Source organism: Pseudorca crassidens, chromosome 19 (assembly GCF_039906515.1).
Source record: "Pseudorca crassidens isolate mPseCra1 chromosome 19, mPseCra1.hap1, whole genome shotgun sequence".
NCBI lineage: Eukaryota > Metazoa > Chordata > Mammalia > Artiodactyla > Delphinidae > Pseudorca > Pseudorca crassidens.
In genome coordinates this window covers 37184062-37197499 of record NC_090314.1, presented here as the reverse complement: position 1 = coordinate 37197499, position 13438 = coordinate 37184062, and the positions used below count along the sequence as shown (strand labels likewise).

General features: G+C 47.9%; 1 protein-coding gene across 1 annotated transcript; it reads left to right on the top strand.

Moving 5' to 3' along the window:
- Positions 1-794: 794 nt before the first annotated feature.
- On the top strand, positions 795-9748 carry CHCT1 (CHD1 helical C-terminal domain containing 1). The gene is made up of 6 exons (XM_067714209.1): positions 795-860; positions 1982-2083; positions 2350-2525; positions 2960-3059; positions 6152-6347; positions 9585-9748. Exons 1-6 carry the CDS (start codon positions 810-812, stop codon positions 9746-9748), a joined length of 789 nt encoding a protein of 262 aa, XP_067570310.1. The 5' UTR covers positions 795-809.
- The last annotated feature ends 3690 nt before the right edge of the window (positions 9749-13438 follow it).

The window sequence follows — 13438 nt, the reverse complement described above, 5'->3', positions numbered from 1 at the left end:
GGGCGACGCAGGAGGGAAAAGCCAGGGCGGTCGGAATCTGACCCAGACCCTCGCGCCCCACCTACTGGCAGCGGACCCAAGGCAATTTACGGGACCTCTGTGCGTCTCAGCTAGTCTTCTATGAATACGGATCACTGCTGGGACCTACCCCGGGGAAGACTGTTGTGAGCGTTAATTGAGATAATATATGGTGGCTAGTATTTCTGTACACCTCTCTAGAAACACCACCACCACCCAACACAACGGGCTCCTTCCCTTCCTGGAGATTACGGTGGATGGAAGAGAAGATCTATCCCAGGACAGATTTACAGTGTTCCCTTCTCCCTATACCCTCTAGTCCATCGTCCCCAGTCGGGAAAGGGATGTTACAAAACCTGGTCCTCACTCTCGGGAAGCCTACGCTGAAACTGAAGGGGCATGAATGGTACACACGCAGGAAAATGACTTCAAATGCCTTAACCGGGTTCAAAATGGACAGCATCTGACAGTTCTCTTGGGAGAAGGGGTGCCAGCCCCTCCTGTCCAGCTGTGCACTCTGACAAAGTCTGGGATCTACCTGGCACAACCTGCTCACTTCCCTAGGCCAGTCCCAGTTGAAGGAGAGGCTGGTCACCCGGGGAAGGGGTGGAGGAGGGTCGGGGAGGGGGAGGGGCACGGCACTCTGTGTTGGCAGTTGCCATGGTTTTGCTCCGAGTTCTGAGTGTCAACCTGCCCACTCCCTGAGACACTCAGGTTCCAGAAGCAGTAGGTCAGAAGCCCGAGGGGGCTGAGGAGTGCTACCTCTGGAGCCCATCGGCACACCTGTTGAGATGGAAGCCTTAGATGGACACGGGGGTGAAGGGCACCAGCCACTAGAGAAGGTGCAGTGGGGTTGGGGATGTGAGGGAGTGAGGAAAGGAGGGCCCTGGAGGGGCTGGTTTGGGAAGGCAGAGAGTATGAACTCAAGGAAGGAGAGAAGAAAGAAAAAGGGTGAGGTACACGAGTTGGCAAGAGACTGAAAGAACAAGAGAAGGTTAATTCATTCAGACAGATGTTTATCGAGGACATATATATCTGGCAAGATGATGGGAAGGTTCTCGGCAAGATGATTGCTGTTTATGAAGATACACAGGCTCGGGTGTGTGTGTGTGTGCACGTGCGTTATGGTCTGTGAGGTCTGTCTGATTTGTGTGGTGTGTTTATGGAATTGATCAGCCAGAGTCCCCTCTCTCTCGGGTCTGGAGGAGCCTGTGTCCCGTTCCCTCTCCATCTTTCTCCCTCCCTTTCCCTGGTCTATCCCTTCAGAGTCTGGGCCTGGATCTTCCTTGTGCCCCCTGAACACAGGCAGGAATTAATGCTCACTTTTCTGAGAGGCTTTTGAAAGGTCAGGTGTGAATCTCGTGTCAGTCTAATCCTGTGCTATGACTTCAAGTATTATTCCACAGTCACTTCGTCGTTATTAATTTTCAGCTTTTTTTGCCCCAGCTTGCTGTCAGAAAGTTCCTTCTCATCATGACCATCACCGTCATACGCTTTCTGAGTGCCCATTAGCCCATGGGCCTGGGATTTTTAGGCACTCAATAAGTGCTGAATGAATGAGTAAATGAATCCCTAATCATTCCCTCCAAGGAGTTACTTAAACTTCTTGGTGCCATTAGTGCTCTCATCTGTAACCAGGAATAATGATTTCTAGCCTCACAGAATCTGTGGGAGAATAGAATGGGTTAATGTTTATCAAGTGCTTTGCAAAGTTAGCTAGTATACTGTGCTACAATTACTATAAAAGAAATGGATTGGGCGTTCTAGGTTTTCTAAGCTGGGATTCTCAGAGATGGTTTTCTTTGCCTGGGGCTCACTCACCTGAGTGCTGGCTCAAGGACGAGGTCACTGGGAAAACGGAGAAGGGCTTTGGCTGGCATCTGGACCAGTGGTTGCCCAGCACTGCCCCTCAGGAGCAGTAGCCCAAGCCCCCCAGCTGACTCCTGCCCCTGCCTCCTCCCAGGGGACGGATGGACCCTGCTTAGAGGGGAGCTCCAGCACCATCCCTGCCAGAGACTCACTTGTGTGCCAGGCCAAGGGCCTGGACAAGGACACCTTCAAAATTGTGAGTAAGGGGCCAGCCCAGGACCCTGTCCCCATTCCCCACAGGTCAGGAGACCTGGGTCAGTAGTTGGCAGGCCTCAGACTCATAGTTCACAGCCCCGCTTGACACACTCTTGGGAAGGAAGTGGGGTAAGAGGTTGACGGGAGCCTCCTCAACACTTCCTGGGCCATAAGGGTTGCAGCTGGGCCAACCTGCTGGCTCTGTGGGGCTGCCCAGCTGCCTCTTGTTTTTCCTGTGGCCTCTCACTTCACCTGTTGCCTCCTAAGTGTAAAGAATGTTTAAGGCCGCTGAAGAAGTTCCTGCGAAGGTTGCACCCACCGAGGGACCTTCCCCAGGAGAAGAAGCTAAAGTACATGAAGCAGAGCCTGGTGGTCCTAGGGGACCACATCAACACCTTTCTGCAGCACTACTGCCGAGCCTGGGAAGTCAAGCACTGGAGGAAGTAGGGCAGCCTCCCTACCCTTACCATTACACTCACTCCTGGGCCGACCCCTCTAGAATCAAGGTCACACCTTAGTGAAAATCTCCTAGTTCTTTATCTTAGTGTGAAAGAGTCAGGATCCTGGAGTGAGCATGGTGAAGGGGGATGGGGAGAACAGGGTCTGCTTGCGACTCTGGGCAGCAGTGAGTGGACAGAGGACTCGCCTGACCCCGGAGGGAATGGCCTCTGATCGAATAACTGCTGTGTGGTGTGGGGGGCTCCTCACCGATACAGGGTATCCAAGGTCTGGCAAATCCCCATTACTCCATGTCCCCAACCAAACACTAAGGAGGCAGCATTTCCCCATGGGTGGTTCTGGCCACAGGACAAACGCTGGAGGGAGAGGGGCTGTGCTCCGCCCCCCTCAGCCTTGGGCTTGGACTTCTCCCCTGCAGGAAGCTCTGGAGATTTGTCTCCCTCTTCTCAGAACTGGAGGCGAAGCAGCTTTACAGGCTCTACAAGTATATCAAGAACAGCCAGACGGCCAAGTTCCCGGTGAGGTTCCTCCAGGGTCCAGCTGAGGGCTGGTTGGTGTGTTCTTAAATTGTGAGGGGAGGCCTGCAACTGAAGGGCGGCATTTGGGATCTTAATTCCCCAACCTGGGATCAAACCGGCGCCCCCTGCTGTGAAAGCCGGGAATCCTAACCACGGGACCACCAGGGAATTCCCTGAGGGGCCCTCTGATATAGCCAGCACCCCTCAGTCCCTTCCACACTCACTGCCTGAGGAAGACGCCACTGCCCCTGCGGTGGGCACAGAGTGGGGCTGAAGAGGGCAGAGACTCAGCTTCAAGTTCTAGATATTTATTCATCCTCCACACCCACACCCTGATGTGAACAGGGGCAAGGACTGTTCACAGTCCTTGGAGAGCCATGGGCAGGGATGATTGGGGCCAGGCAGAAAGGCACAGCCAGCTTGGGGGAGACTGGAGATTGTTGCAGAGGACAGAGGACAGAGGACAGAGGACAAATTCCTGGGCAGGGACTTCCCTGGTGGTCCAGTTGTTAAGACTCCGAGCTTCCAATGCAGGGGGTGTGGTTCGATCCTTGGTCGGGGAACTAAGATCTCACGTGCCATGAGGCATGGCCAAAAAATTAAAAAAAAAAAAAAAAAGATCCTGGGCAGGCTTTGTCCAAAAACAGTGCTTCTCAAACATTTTGGTCTTGGGTCACTTCTACCCTCTTAAAAATCATTGGGAACCCCCCAAAACCTGTATTCCTGTAGGTTACATCTATTGATATTTATTTGCCCTACTAGAAATTAAAGCTAAAGAAATAATTCAAAATATGTATTTACTGATTCATTTAAAAATAAAAACAAGGAGTCCATTATATATTAACATAATTTTTACGAGCGTTAACTATATTTTCCAAAACAAAAAGATTTAGAGAGAAGAGTGGCATTGTTTGACATTTTTGCAAATCTCTTTAGTGTCTGGCTTAATAGAAGACAGTTGGATTCTCATATCTGCTTCTGCTCAATCTCTTATGATATAGTGATTTGGTTAAAGTGCATGAAGAAAACCCAGCCTCATACAGATATATAGTTAAAAGAGAGGAGCAATTTATTACTGTTTTCCGATAATCGTGGATAGTTTTCTTTGCTACCACACCAAAACTCAGAAAGTGGCAGTTACTTAATGCAGTGTGGAATCTGAAACCATATTGATGAATGTTTTAAAATAGAATTAAAAAAATTTTTTTTAATTAATTTTATTTTTGGCTGCGTCGGGTCGTCATTGTTGGGTGTTCGCTCCTGTGCTTGGGCTTTCTCCAGTCGCTGCGAGCGGGGGCTACTCTTTGTTGTGGTGCGAGGGCTTCTCATTGCAGTGGCTTCTCTTGTTTCAGAGCTCAGGCTCTAGGCGCACGGGCTTCAGTACTTGTGGCATGTGTGCTCAGTAGTTGTGGTGCACAGGCTTAGTTGCTCCGCGGCATGTGGGATCTTCCCGGAACCTGTGTCCCCTGCATTGGTAGGCGGATTCTTAACCACTGTGCCACCAGGGAAGTCCCAGACATTTTTTTTTTAAACCAGTTTTAAGTTTACAGAAAAATTGAGTATAAGGTATAGGGTTAGCCAAAAAGTTAGTTCGGTTTTTTCCATATAATGTTACGGAAAAACCCGAACCAACATTTTGGCCAACCCAATACAGAGTTCCCATATCCCACCCTTTTCTGTCTTCCTTATTATTAGCACCTTGCATTAGAGGGGTACATTTGTATCTTTGATGAGCCAATATTGATACACTATTAACTAAAAAAATAATGTCCATAGTTTACATTAGGGTGCACTCTTTGTTTTGCACATTCTATAGGTTTTGACAAATGTACAATAACATGTATCCACCATTACAGTAGCAAACAGAATAGTTTCATTGCCCTAAAAATCCCCTGTGCTCCACCTCTTCATTCCTCCCTCCTTCCCCCAGACGCCTGGCAATCACTCATCTTTTTATTGTCTCCATAGTTTTTCCTTTTCTGGAATATCCATGTAGTTGGCATCATACAGTATGTAGCCTTTTCAGATTTGTAGCAATGAACTTTTCACACTAGGTTACATTAGAATCCATTGGTTTCTCTCTTGCACTTTGAGTGGACCCCACTTTTCAGGGGGTCTGTGAGGTTAGAGTATTTCATAGAGCACACTATGAGAACCACTGATCCAAAGGAATAATCACAGATAACAGTTTTTAGGTACCAGGCACATTATGTTCCCTCATGTCATCTTCAAAAGTAACACTAGGGCTTCCCTGGTGGCGCAATGGTTGGGAGTCCGCCTGCCGACGCAGGGGACGCGGGTTCGTGCCCCGGTCGGGGAGGATCCCACATGCCGCGGGGCGGCTGCGCCCGTGAGCCGTGGCCGCTGGGCCTGCGCGTCCGGAACCTGTTGCTCCGCAGCGGGAGAGGCCACAACAGTGAGAGGCCCGCGTACCGCAAAAAAAAAAAAAAAAAAAAAAAAAAAAGTAACCCTAAGTGGTAATTAGAATTATTGTCCACAGTGTGTAAATGAAGGTGGTGAGGTAAAGTAACTTGACCCAAGCCACATAGCAAGCGGGAGGGAAGAACTGGATTCAAACATAATCTAGTTCAAAGGAAAGCCCCGCCCTGACCTCACCCCACCCACTGCTATAGCTGTGCAGCCTTAACCAAATCCTCTCTTTCTCTGGGTCTTTATTTCTACCTCTGAACATGAATGAGTGGATTCAGTGATTCCCCTTCTGAATATAAGGAGCTGCCATTTTGGTGATTCTTGGATTTCAGCAGCAGGAAAATTTCAAAAGATGTTTTCAGGCTCTCAATTTTAATTTTGCAAAGGACTTTAAAACAAGTACCACTGTTTCATTACAAACACATAAGACACTATACTCAAAAAAGAGATGAAGGACATATCCCAACGGAAAGAGACACCCAAGAAGGGACAGTTGGCAGCCTGGTCTCAACGTCCCCATGGTCCCCATCTGTGGCCCTCCATCCTTCTGGCTACGCAGGTGTGAGGTGCAGTCGGGCCGAAGCTGTTGCCTAACAAGGGCAGGGCTGGGGCTCTGGCACATGGGCCCCTCTCTTCTGCTCAACACTGTGGCCCCCTTGCAGGTAGCCTTCTACCCTTTGGACATCCCGGAGAGCTCCTTGCCTGCCAACAAGGAGGACAGTCTGCCCAAGCTCTGCACTGCCTGGGGGCTGCACAGTCACCTCAGTGCCATGAAGGAGAGGCTGTCCAAGATGCATGCCCCGGGCTGCCAGGTCTCCCTGCTCGGGGAGCTGAGAGCTGAGGGCCACGGCAGGAGAGGTAATGCCTGAAGGAGGGGCCTGTGTGTCCCGTGGAACACCTGACATAGTCTTCATCCCTCCTCCCCATCTTCTCTTCATCCCTTCATTTCTTTTACTTATTCATTTATTTATTTATTTATTTATTGGCCGTACCACGTGGCATGTGGGATCTATTTCCCAGAGCAGGGGTCGAACCGCGCCCCCTGCATTCACAGCGTGGAGTCTTAACCACTAGACTACCAGGGGAGTCCCCATCCCTGCATTTCTGTTTTCTTTTTTTTTATAAATTTATTTATTTACATTTATTTATTTATTTATTGTTGGCTGTGTTGGGTCTTCGTTGCCGCGCACGGACTTCTCATTGCGATGGCTTCTCTTGCTGTGGAGCATGGGCTCTAGGTGCGCGTGGGCTTCAGTAGTTGTGAAACGTGGGCTCAGTAGTTGTGGCTCATGGACTTTAGGGTGCAGGCTCAGTAGTTGTGGCACACGGGCTTAGCTGCTCCGTGGCATGTGGGATCTTCCTGGACCAGGGCTCGAACCCGTGTCTCCTGCACTGGCAGGCGGATTCTTAACCACTGTGCCACCAGGGAAGTCCCATCCCTGCATTTCTCTTTCCGTCCATTTTCCTTTCCCCTCTCCACTCTTTCTTTTCTCTTTTTCCCCCTTTCCCCGCAGGTATGCTCATTATAGAAAGTTTGAAATGTACAGATAGTATAAAATAGAAGAGAGGAAAATTACCCATCACCCACAGGTATGACTATTAACATTTAGGTGTGTTCCCTTCACTGTTCTGTTTCATCCCAACCCCCCAACCTGGAGGCCTCAGGAAACATGCCTTTTTCAGTTAACATGTAAACAAAGCACTTTCCCGTACAACCAGAAGCAGAGCAGAGATGTTTCTAGAGGCTAAGAGCAGGGACTCCCGGGAAGTGTCCAAGCAGCAGCAGAATGTCCCCTCAGCTTTGGGCAGGGTATAGGCAGAGGAGGGGTTCATTCCACCAGGGAGGAGGCCGTCCAGCCAGCTGGCCTGGGAACCGACTTCCCGGCCTGGCTCTCTGGACAGAGGGTGTGGGATTAGGGGACAGAGACTCTTCAGTGAGAGGGACCCCAGCCAAGGTTGGAACCTATGAAGGCCCCTCCTGTGCACTGAGGTGCAGAGGGGTGTTGGGCCACCTACCTCTCACCCTTCTGGAACTGGCTTTTTGCTTAGCTCCTGGGGGAGAAGATGAAGGCAAATGGTAGCCTAGGACCGCAGAGCATGGTCCTAAACTGGACCCAGGTGTTCCTCTGAAGGCCAGGCTGGCTGGGGCAGCCCTCAGGGCATCTTCACCAGTCACAGTCCACCAGTCACTTGGACCAAGTGGGAGGGCAGGAATGAGGATGGGTCAGGTACAGAGGGCCCAGGTCAGGCAGCTACCGAGACCCAGAACTCTGCCTGGGCTCTGCAGGGGCCCGTGGTCCCAGTGCCTATTGTTTAAATTGAGGAAGCAAAACATACAGTGGAATGAAGGCCAGTCCATCATTAATATGATGTAGGTCAGGGACTTCCCTCGTGGCACAGTGGTTAAGACTCCGTGCTCCCAATGCAGGGGGCCCAGGTTCGATCCCTGGTCAGGGAACTAGATCCCACATGCATGCCACAACTAAGAGTTCACGTGCCACAACTAAGGAGCCAGAGAGCCGCAACTAAGAAGCCTGCCTGCCACAACTAAGACCTGATACAACCAAATAAATAAAATTAATTACTTGATTTTAAAAAATGATCTAGGCCAAGCTGTCCATGAATCAGATGAGGATAGTGAGGTGCAGGCTTTTGGGCCAGCGTCTCCCTGTACCAAGAGCTTTGTATCTCTTAATTTCACCCAAACCCTGCAGCATCCTGATGAGATGGGCATTATTATCCCCCTCCTACAAATGCACAATCTCAGAATACAGGGTAAAGGGTAGGTCTGGAGGAGGTAGGTTTGGGACAGGATTTAAAGAAAGGAATAAGGAGAGGGAGGGGGAAGGGGAAAGAGGTGGGAGGGACGTGTGTGTGGAGGTGAGGGGGCAGTGAGTAGACAGGCTGGGCTCAGGGTTGAATGGCCGAGCACATTGCAGAGGTGCAGGCTGGCGTGTAACAGGAAAAAGGCTTGGATGGTGGGATAAGAAATTGGGCTTGAAATTGTAATTCTTAAAATAACATTTTATTACAAGCATAAGCATATCCTAGAAAATTAGATAATTCAGATCAGCAAACAATAAGAAAATATAAACATTGTCATCCAGTTAGTACTTCCCAGATGTTTTTTATGTATATAAATACCTATATTAAACAAAAATGAGACCATGCCGTATATAGGATTTTGATTTGAACTTGCTTTTTTCAGTTATAGAAACCTTCCATGTTAACATCTTCATTTCATCTAATTGTTGAATTAAATACTCCACTTTCAAATTTTCCCAGCAAAGACATCTTTTGCACTGGTTTCCCAAACCCTGTGTTTCACCTGGTTATGTCTCTTAAGCCTCTTTTAACCTAACCGAGTCCCCTTTTTTACACCCTGGCCTGTCGAAGAGATCAGGCTATTTTGCAGAATGTTCCAATTTCTGCTTTTTTCTTATTACTTCCTTTTGGTATCTTTGAAGCTTGTTCTTCTATCCAGGAGCAGGATTGTAGGTCATGAGTCTCGATGAATTCATGTTAAACATGTTTTTGGCTGGGATATGTTACAGACGAGGCTGTGTTTTTCACATTGTGTTACATGAGATAACACATATCACCTGGTAGAGCCACCATGACTGAGTGAATCACCAAGTCTATCGTGCAGTTAAAAGTGACCTGCACGGTGTTTCTTGGGCACCACGTTCATGAGTCAGTTCTTAAGGAAAAAGATGGCAACGGTGTTTGCAAACAACCCAGCAACAAAGTACTGGGAATTGGGCTGTGGAACTAGAGAGAGGAGTGGGGAGGAATCAGAGTCGGAAGCCAGAGGTCTAGTCCCGACTGTACCCCTAGCTTGGATTAGGCTTTGAACAGCAGCCCATTTCCTTACTCTGTGCCTGTGTGAGATCCCCCAACTGTAAATTGGAGGGATACCATCTCCCTACCCCACAGGGTTTCTGTGAGAAAAGAGTAAGGGACATAGGTTGGAAGCAAGATAAGATTTTGTTGTCCTTCCTTTGATTCCTTACCATGCCCCCCACATGTTACAGACTGAGATTCTCTAACTATTTGTGATGTCATCAGCACTGTCTCTGACTTTCCCTTTCTCAGGTTCTTTAAGGAAACTTCCTCAACAACCAAAACTCAAGAGAAAGAGGATTAAGGAAGCCCCAGAAACTCCAGAGACCTGCCCACAAGAATACCCAGCTGGGGCAGAGGGCCGGCTCGCCCTGGATCCCAGAGCACTTGTACCTGAGGGCATGGGGGACCAATGAGGGGAAAGAAGAAATTGTCTCTGTCAAAAGGACGCTCAGGTCTTAATTATGTATAAATGGGGCAAGGAAATAAACATCCTTAATACAGTTTGACTTGGCTAAGGTGGTCACTGTGTCAAGGACCATCAGTCTGGGTGGAGATACATGTAAATAGACATTACAACGGGGTGACACAGGTGCCTGGGGAAGACCTCAGGGGAGGTAACACAGGCACTGATGTGTTTGCCAGGGAAGAGCACAGGTGGGAGTGGAACGGGCCTGGGGTAAGTCAGAGAGTGATAACTGGCGCCTGCCTAAATCATCTGCCCTTGATCTCGTGGGAAAGTTAGCGGGGGGACAGTGAGAAGGGAGATGCCAGGAATGAGCTGGTGTGACTCGGTTATCAGGCAAAGTGCACGGAAGTGAGAGAGAGTAGAGGCAGGAGACCAAAGAAGTAACCATATTAATAGTCTTAGCTAGGAACTATACTCAATATTATGTAATAAGCTATAAGGGAAGAGAATCTGAAGAATAGCATACATATGTATAACTGAACCACTGTGCTGTACACCTGAAACTAACACGATATTGTAAATCAACTGTATTTCAATTTTTAAAAATTAAAAAAAAAAGTCTTAGCTAGGATGTTGGTTCAAACCTGTGGTCCAAAATTGGCAGCCCATGTGCTGAATTCAGACCACTGATGTGTTTTGTTTGCCCCTTGTGGTGGTCTACTTGTTTAAAACATTTTTATAAAGAAAGTCAGTTGCCAATATTAACTTGGTACATTTCACATTATAAACAATAGCAGTTTAAAAAACCGGCCACACTTGGACCTGTCTTCTCAAATGACCACACCTGGCTGGGGCTGAGACACACATGGGGCTCAGGTTTCACTGATACTCTTTCCAGTTCACCACAGTCCCCACCCTCCCGGTTGCCTTACACACTGGCCTTCTTCACTTCCTTTCTATCACCTTTTGATCCTTTTAGCCTTTAGTATTTGTTATCCTTAGGGTATATACAAATGCAATGAAGCTGTGCATGAATGGGGGAGGAGTGAATTTGTGAGACTAAGGTAAAGTTGACAGTTTTTGGTGACAGAAGTGGGAGATGAGAAAGGAAGGGAAGGGGAGAAAGTGAAGGTGGTACATTGTTTCTAGCTAGAAAGGCCATGTGGATGGAGGTCAATTCCAGGAGGAGAAGCCCGTCCAATTGTATTCCAAGAACACAGAAGAATCAGGACTCTGCTAGCGGCAGCAACATACAGTGCCCAGTATGGGCTGGAGCGGAAGGGACCAGAACAAATGTGTGTGACCCTTTTTCCTTTCCTCTCTCAATTTGTACTCAGGAGTGAATATCATCAAAGATTTAAAATGTTAAAATGAGTATCAGTCTAGACTTGAAGACCAAGTACAGGGAAGCATAAATAGGGAAGGAGGTGGCAGCCCCAGCTGCTTCTTTGTTCCTGGTACCCATTGCCTCCCAGAAGCAAAATGAGAGGCTAAGGCAGGGGCCTGGGATCAGCCTTACTGGGTGTTCCTGACAGTCCTGACAAAGCAGGGAGGATTTTATATGGGAAAAGAATCTGAAAAAGAATGGGTATATGCATATGTATAATTGAATCACTTTGCTGTACACCTGAAACAAACACAACATTGTAAATCAACTATACTCCAACATAAAATAAGAATTAAGTTTTTTAAAAAAAGCAGGGAGGATTTGTGAGAGAAGGGCAAGCAGGCTGGAGGGTAACCCTGACGACTGGGGGCTCTCCAATTTTCTCCACTCTGAGAGATTTCACTGACAAGTCCCAGGGAAAGGGCTGGCTGTCTGGGGAACGGAACAGAAGAAGGTGAACCCTGTGTGCGAGGCAGCACCGCCACCTAGAGGAAATATGGAACTCTACAGCCTTCTTCTTCCCGTGGAAAGAGATGGAGACCAGGAGGAAATGGGGGAGCTTCCTACCAGCCTTGAGGACAATCAGGAGGCCTGAAAGCAAAATGGGCAACAGGTGAGGCTTCGTTTTGGAGGCTCCTTAACTCCTTCCTCAAATTCAGTAGGATCTCAGAATTCTAAAAAGGCAGATCACATGACATTGCTCTGCTCAAAACCCTCCAACAGCACAGAGGCTTTTTAGGGCAGTGAAAATACCCTATACGATTCTAGAATCGTGGATACATGTCATTATACATTTGTCCAGACCCATAGAATGTGCAACACCAAGAGTGAACCCTAATGTAAATTATGGACGCTGGGTGATTATGTTGTAGCCATGCAGGTTTCATCAGTTGTAATCAATCTACCCCCTCATGGGGGATGTGGGTAATGGGAAAGGCTGTGCACGTGTGGGGATGGCAGTATACAGGAAATCTGTGTACCTCCTGCTCAATTTTTCTGTGAACCTAAAACTTCTCTGAAAATAATGTATTAAAACAAACAAGCAAGCAAAACCTTCCAAAAGCTTTTTCCCTCATGCATGTTAAAAGCCAGTCTTTGCGAGGGCCTGCAAGGCCCTCGATGATCTATCCCTGTCCATTCTGTTGCCTCTCTGCCCTCATCCTTGCTTTTCTCATACCTGTCAAGCATACTCCGGCCTGAGGGCTTTTTCACTGGCTGTTTCCTCTGTCTGGAATGTTCTTCCCAAGTAATTACAATAGTACCCAGCATGTAGCAGGCACTTAACACACATTTGATGAATGAATGATTTAATGAATAAATGAACCAAAATAGACCTTTCACCCAAACACCACCTGGTTCAGAGGGGATAAAAGAGGCCCAAGAGGAAAGGTTACTTCTCCAAGGTTGAGAAGGAAGTCAATGCCAGAAGGGGGACGAGAATTCAGACCTGATGACCCCAGGCCAGTACACATACCACACACCAAGGACACACGTTCCACCTGCTCTCAGCCAACATGCTCACTTCCCACAAAATGTCAGTAACACACAAGACCCAATGTATGACTTCTCCTAGGATCGGCTGTATTTTCTTAGTAACGATATCTCTAAGGTGGACTTGGGAACACCAGAAATAGTGGGTGGGGGAGGTTATTTGGGGGTGGGGAGCCTTGGTGGAAACCCCAAACCACACCTTGACCTAAGCTGCCTGTGGATAGGCTCACCCTGAGGAACATGCCTCACTGATGGCTCCTGTCCTAGTGAATAATGGATACTTTCCCTAAAGTCTCAAACAGAAGAGTCTCCTGACCACAGATGTAATGATTAACTGCTACCTGACCCACGCCCACCCCAGGCTACCAGAGTCTCCTGGCCGTCTTCTCTTCGTAATAACACTGCGGCAAATGCTATGACTCAGGAGAGATGGCAAAGTGCTTTGCATCCATTCTCCTCGGACCTTCATGTCAAACTTGTGAGGGAGATTCTGCCCCATTACAGAGAAGAAAGGAGGGCCTTAGGGGCTACCACAGCTGAATTGAGAGATGGGCTTTCCAGGTCTCCTGACTCCACATCCAGTACTCCTGGGTTTTGACTTTACAATTTTTTTTCTTTGTGCGGGCAGACATTTCCTATTTTTATATAGTTAAATTATCAGTCTTTTCTTTTAAGGCTTCTTTATGACTTCGAAAGGTCTTCCTCACTCAGAGAATATTTAAAATTCTATCTTTCCTTCTTCTAGCACTAGGATTTCAGTTTTTACATTTAAATCTTTGGTCTATCTGAAATTTATTTTGATTTAAGTTGTGTAATAGG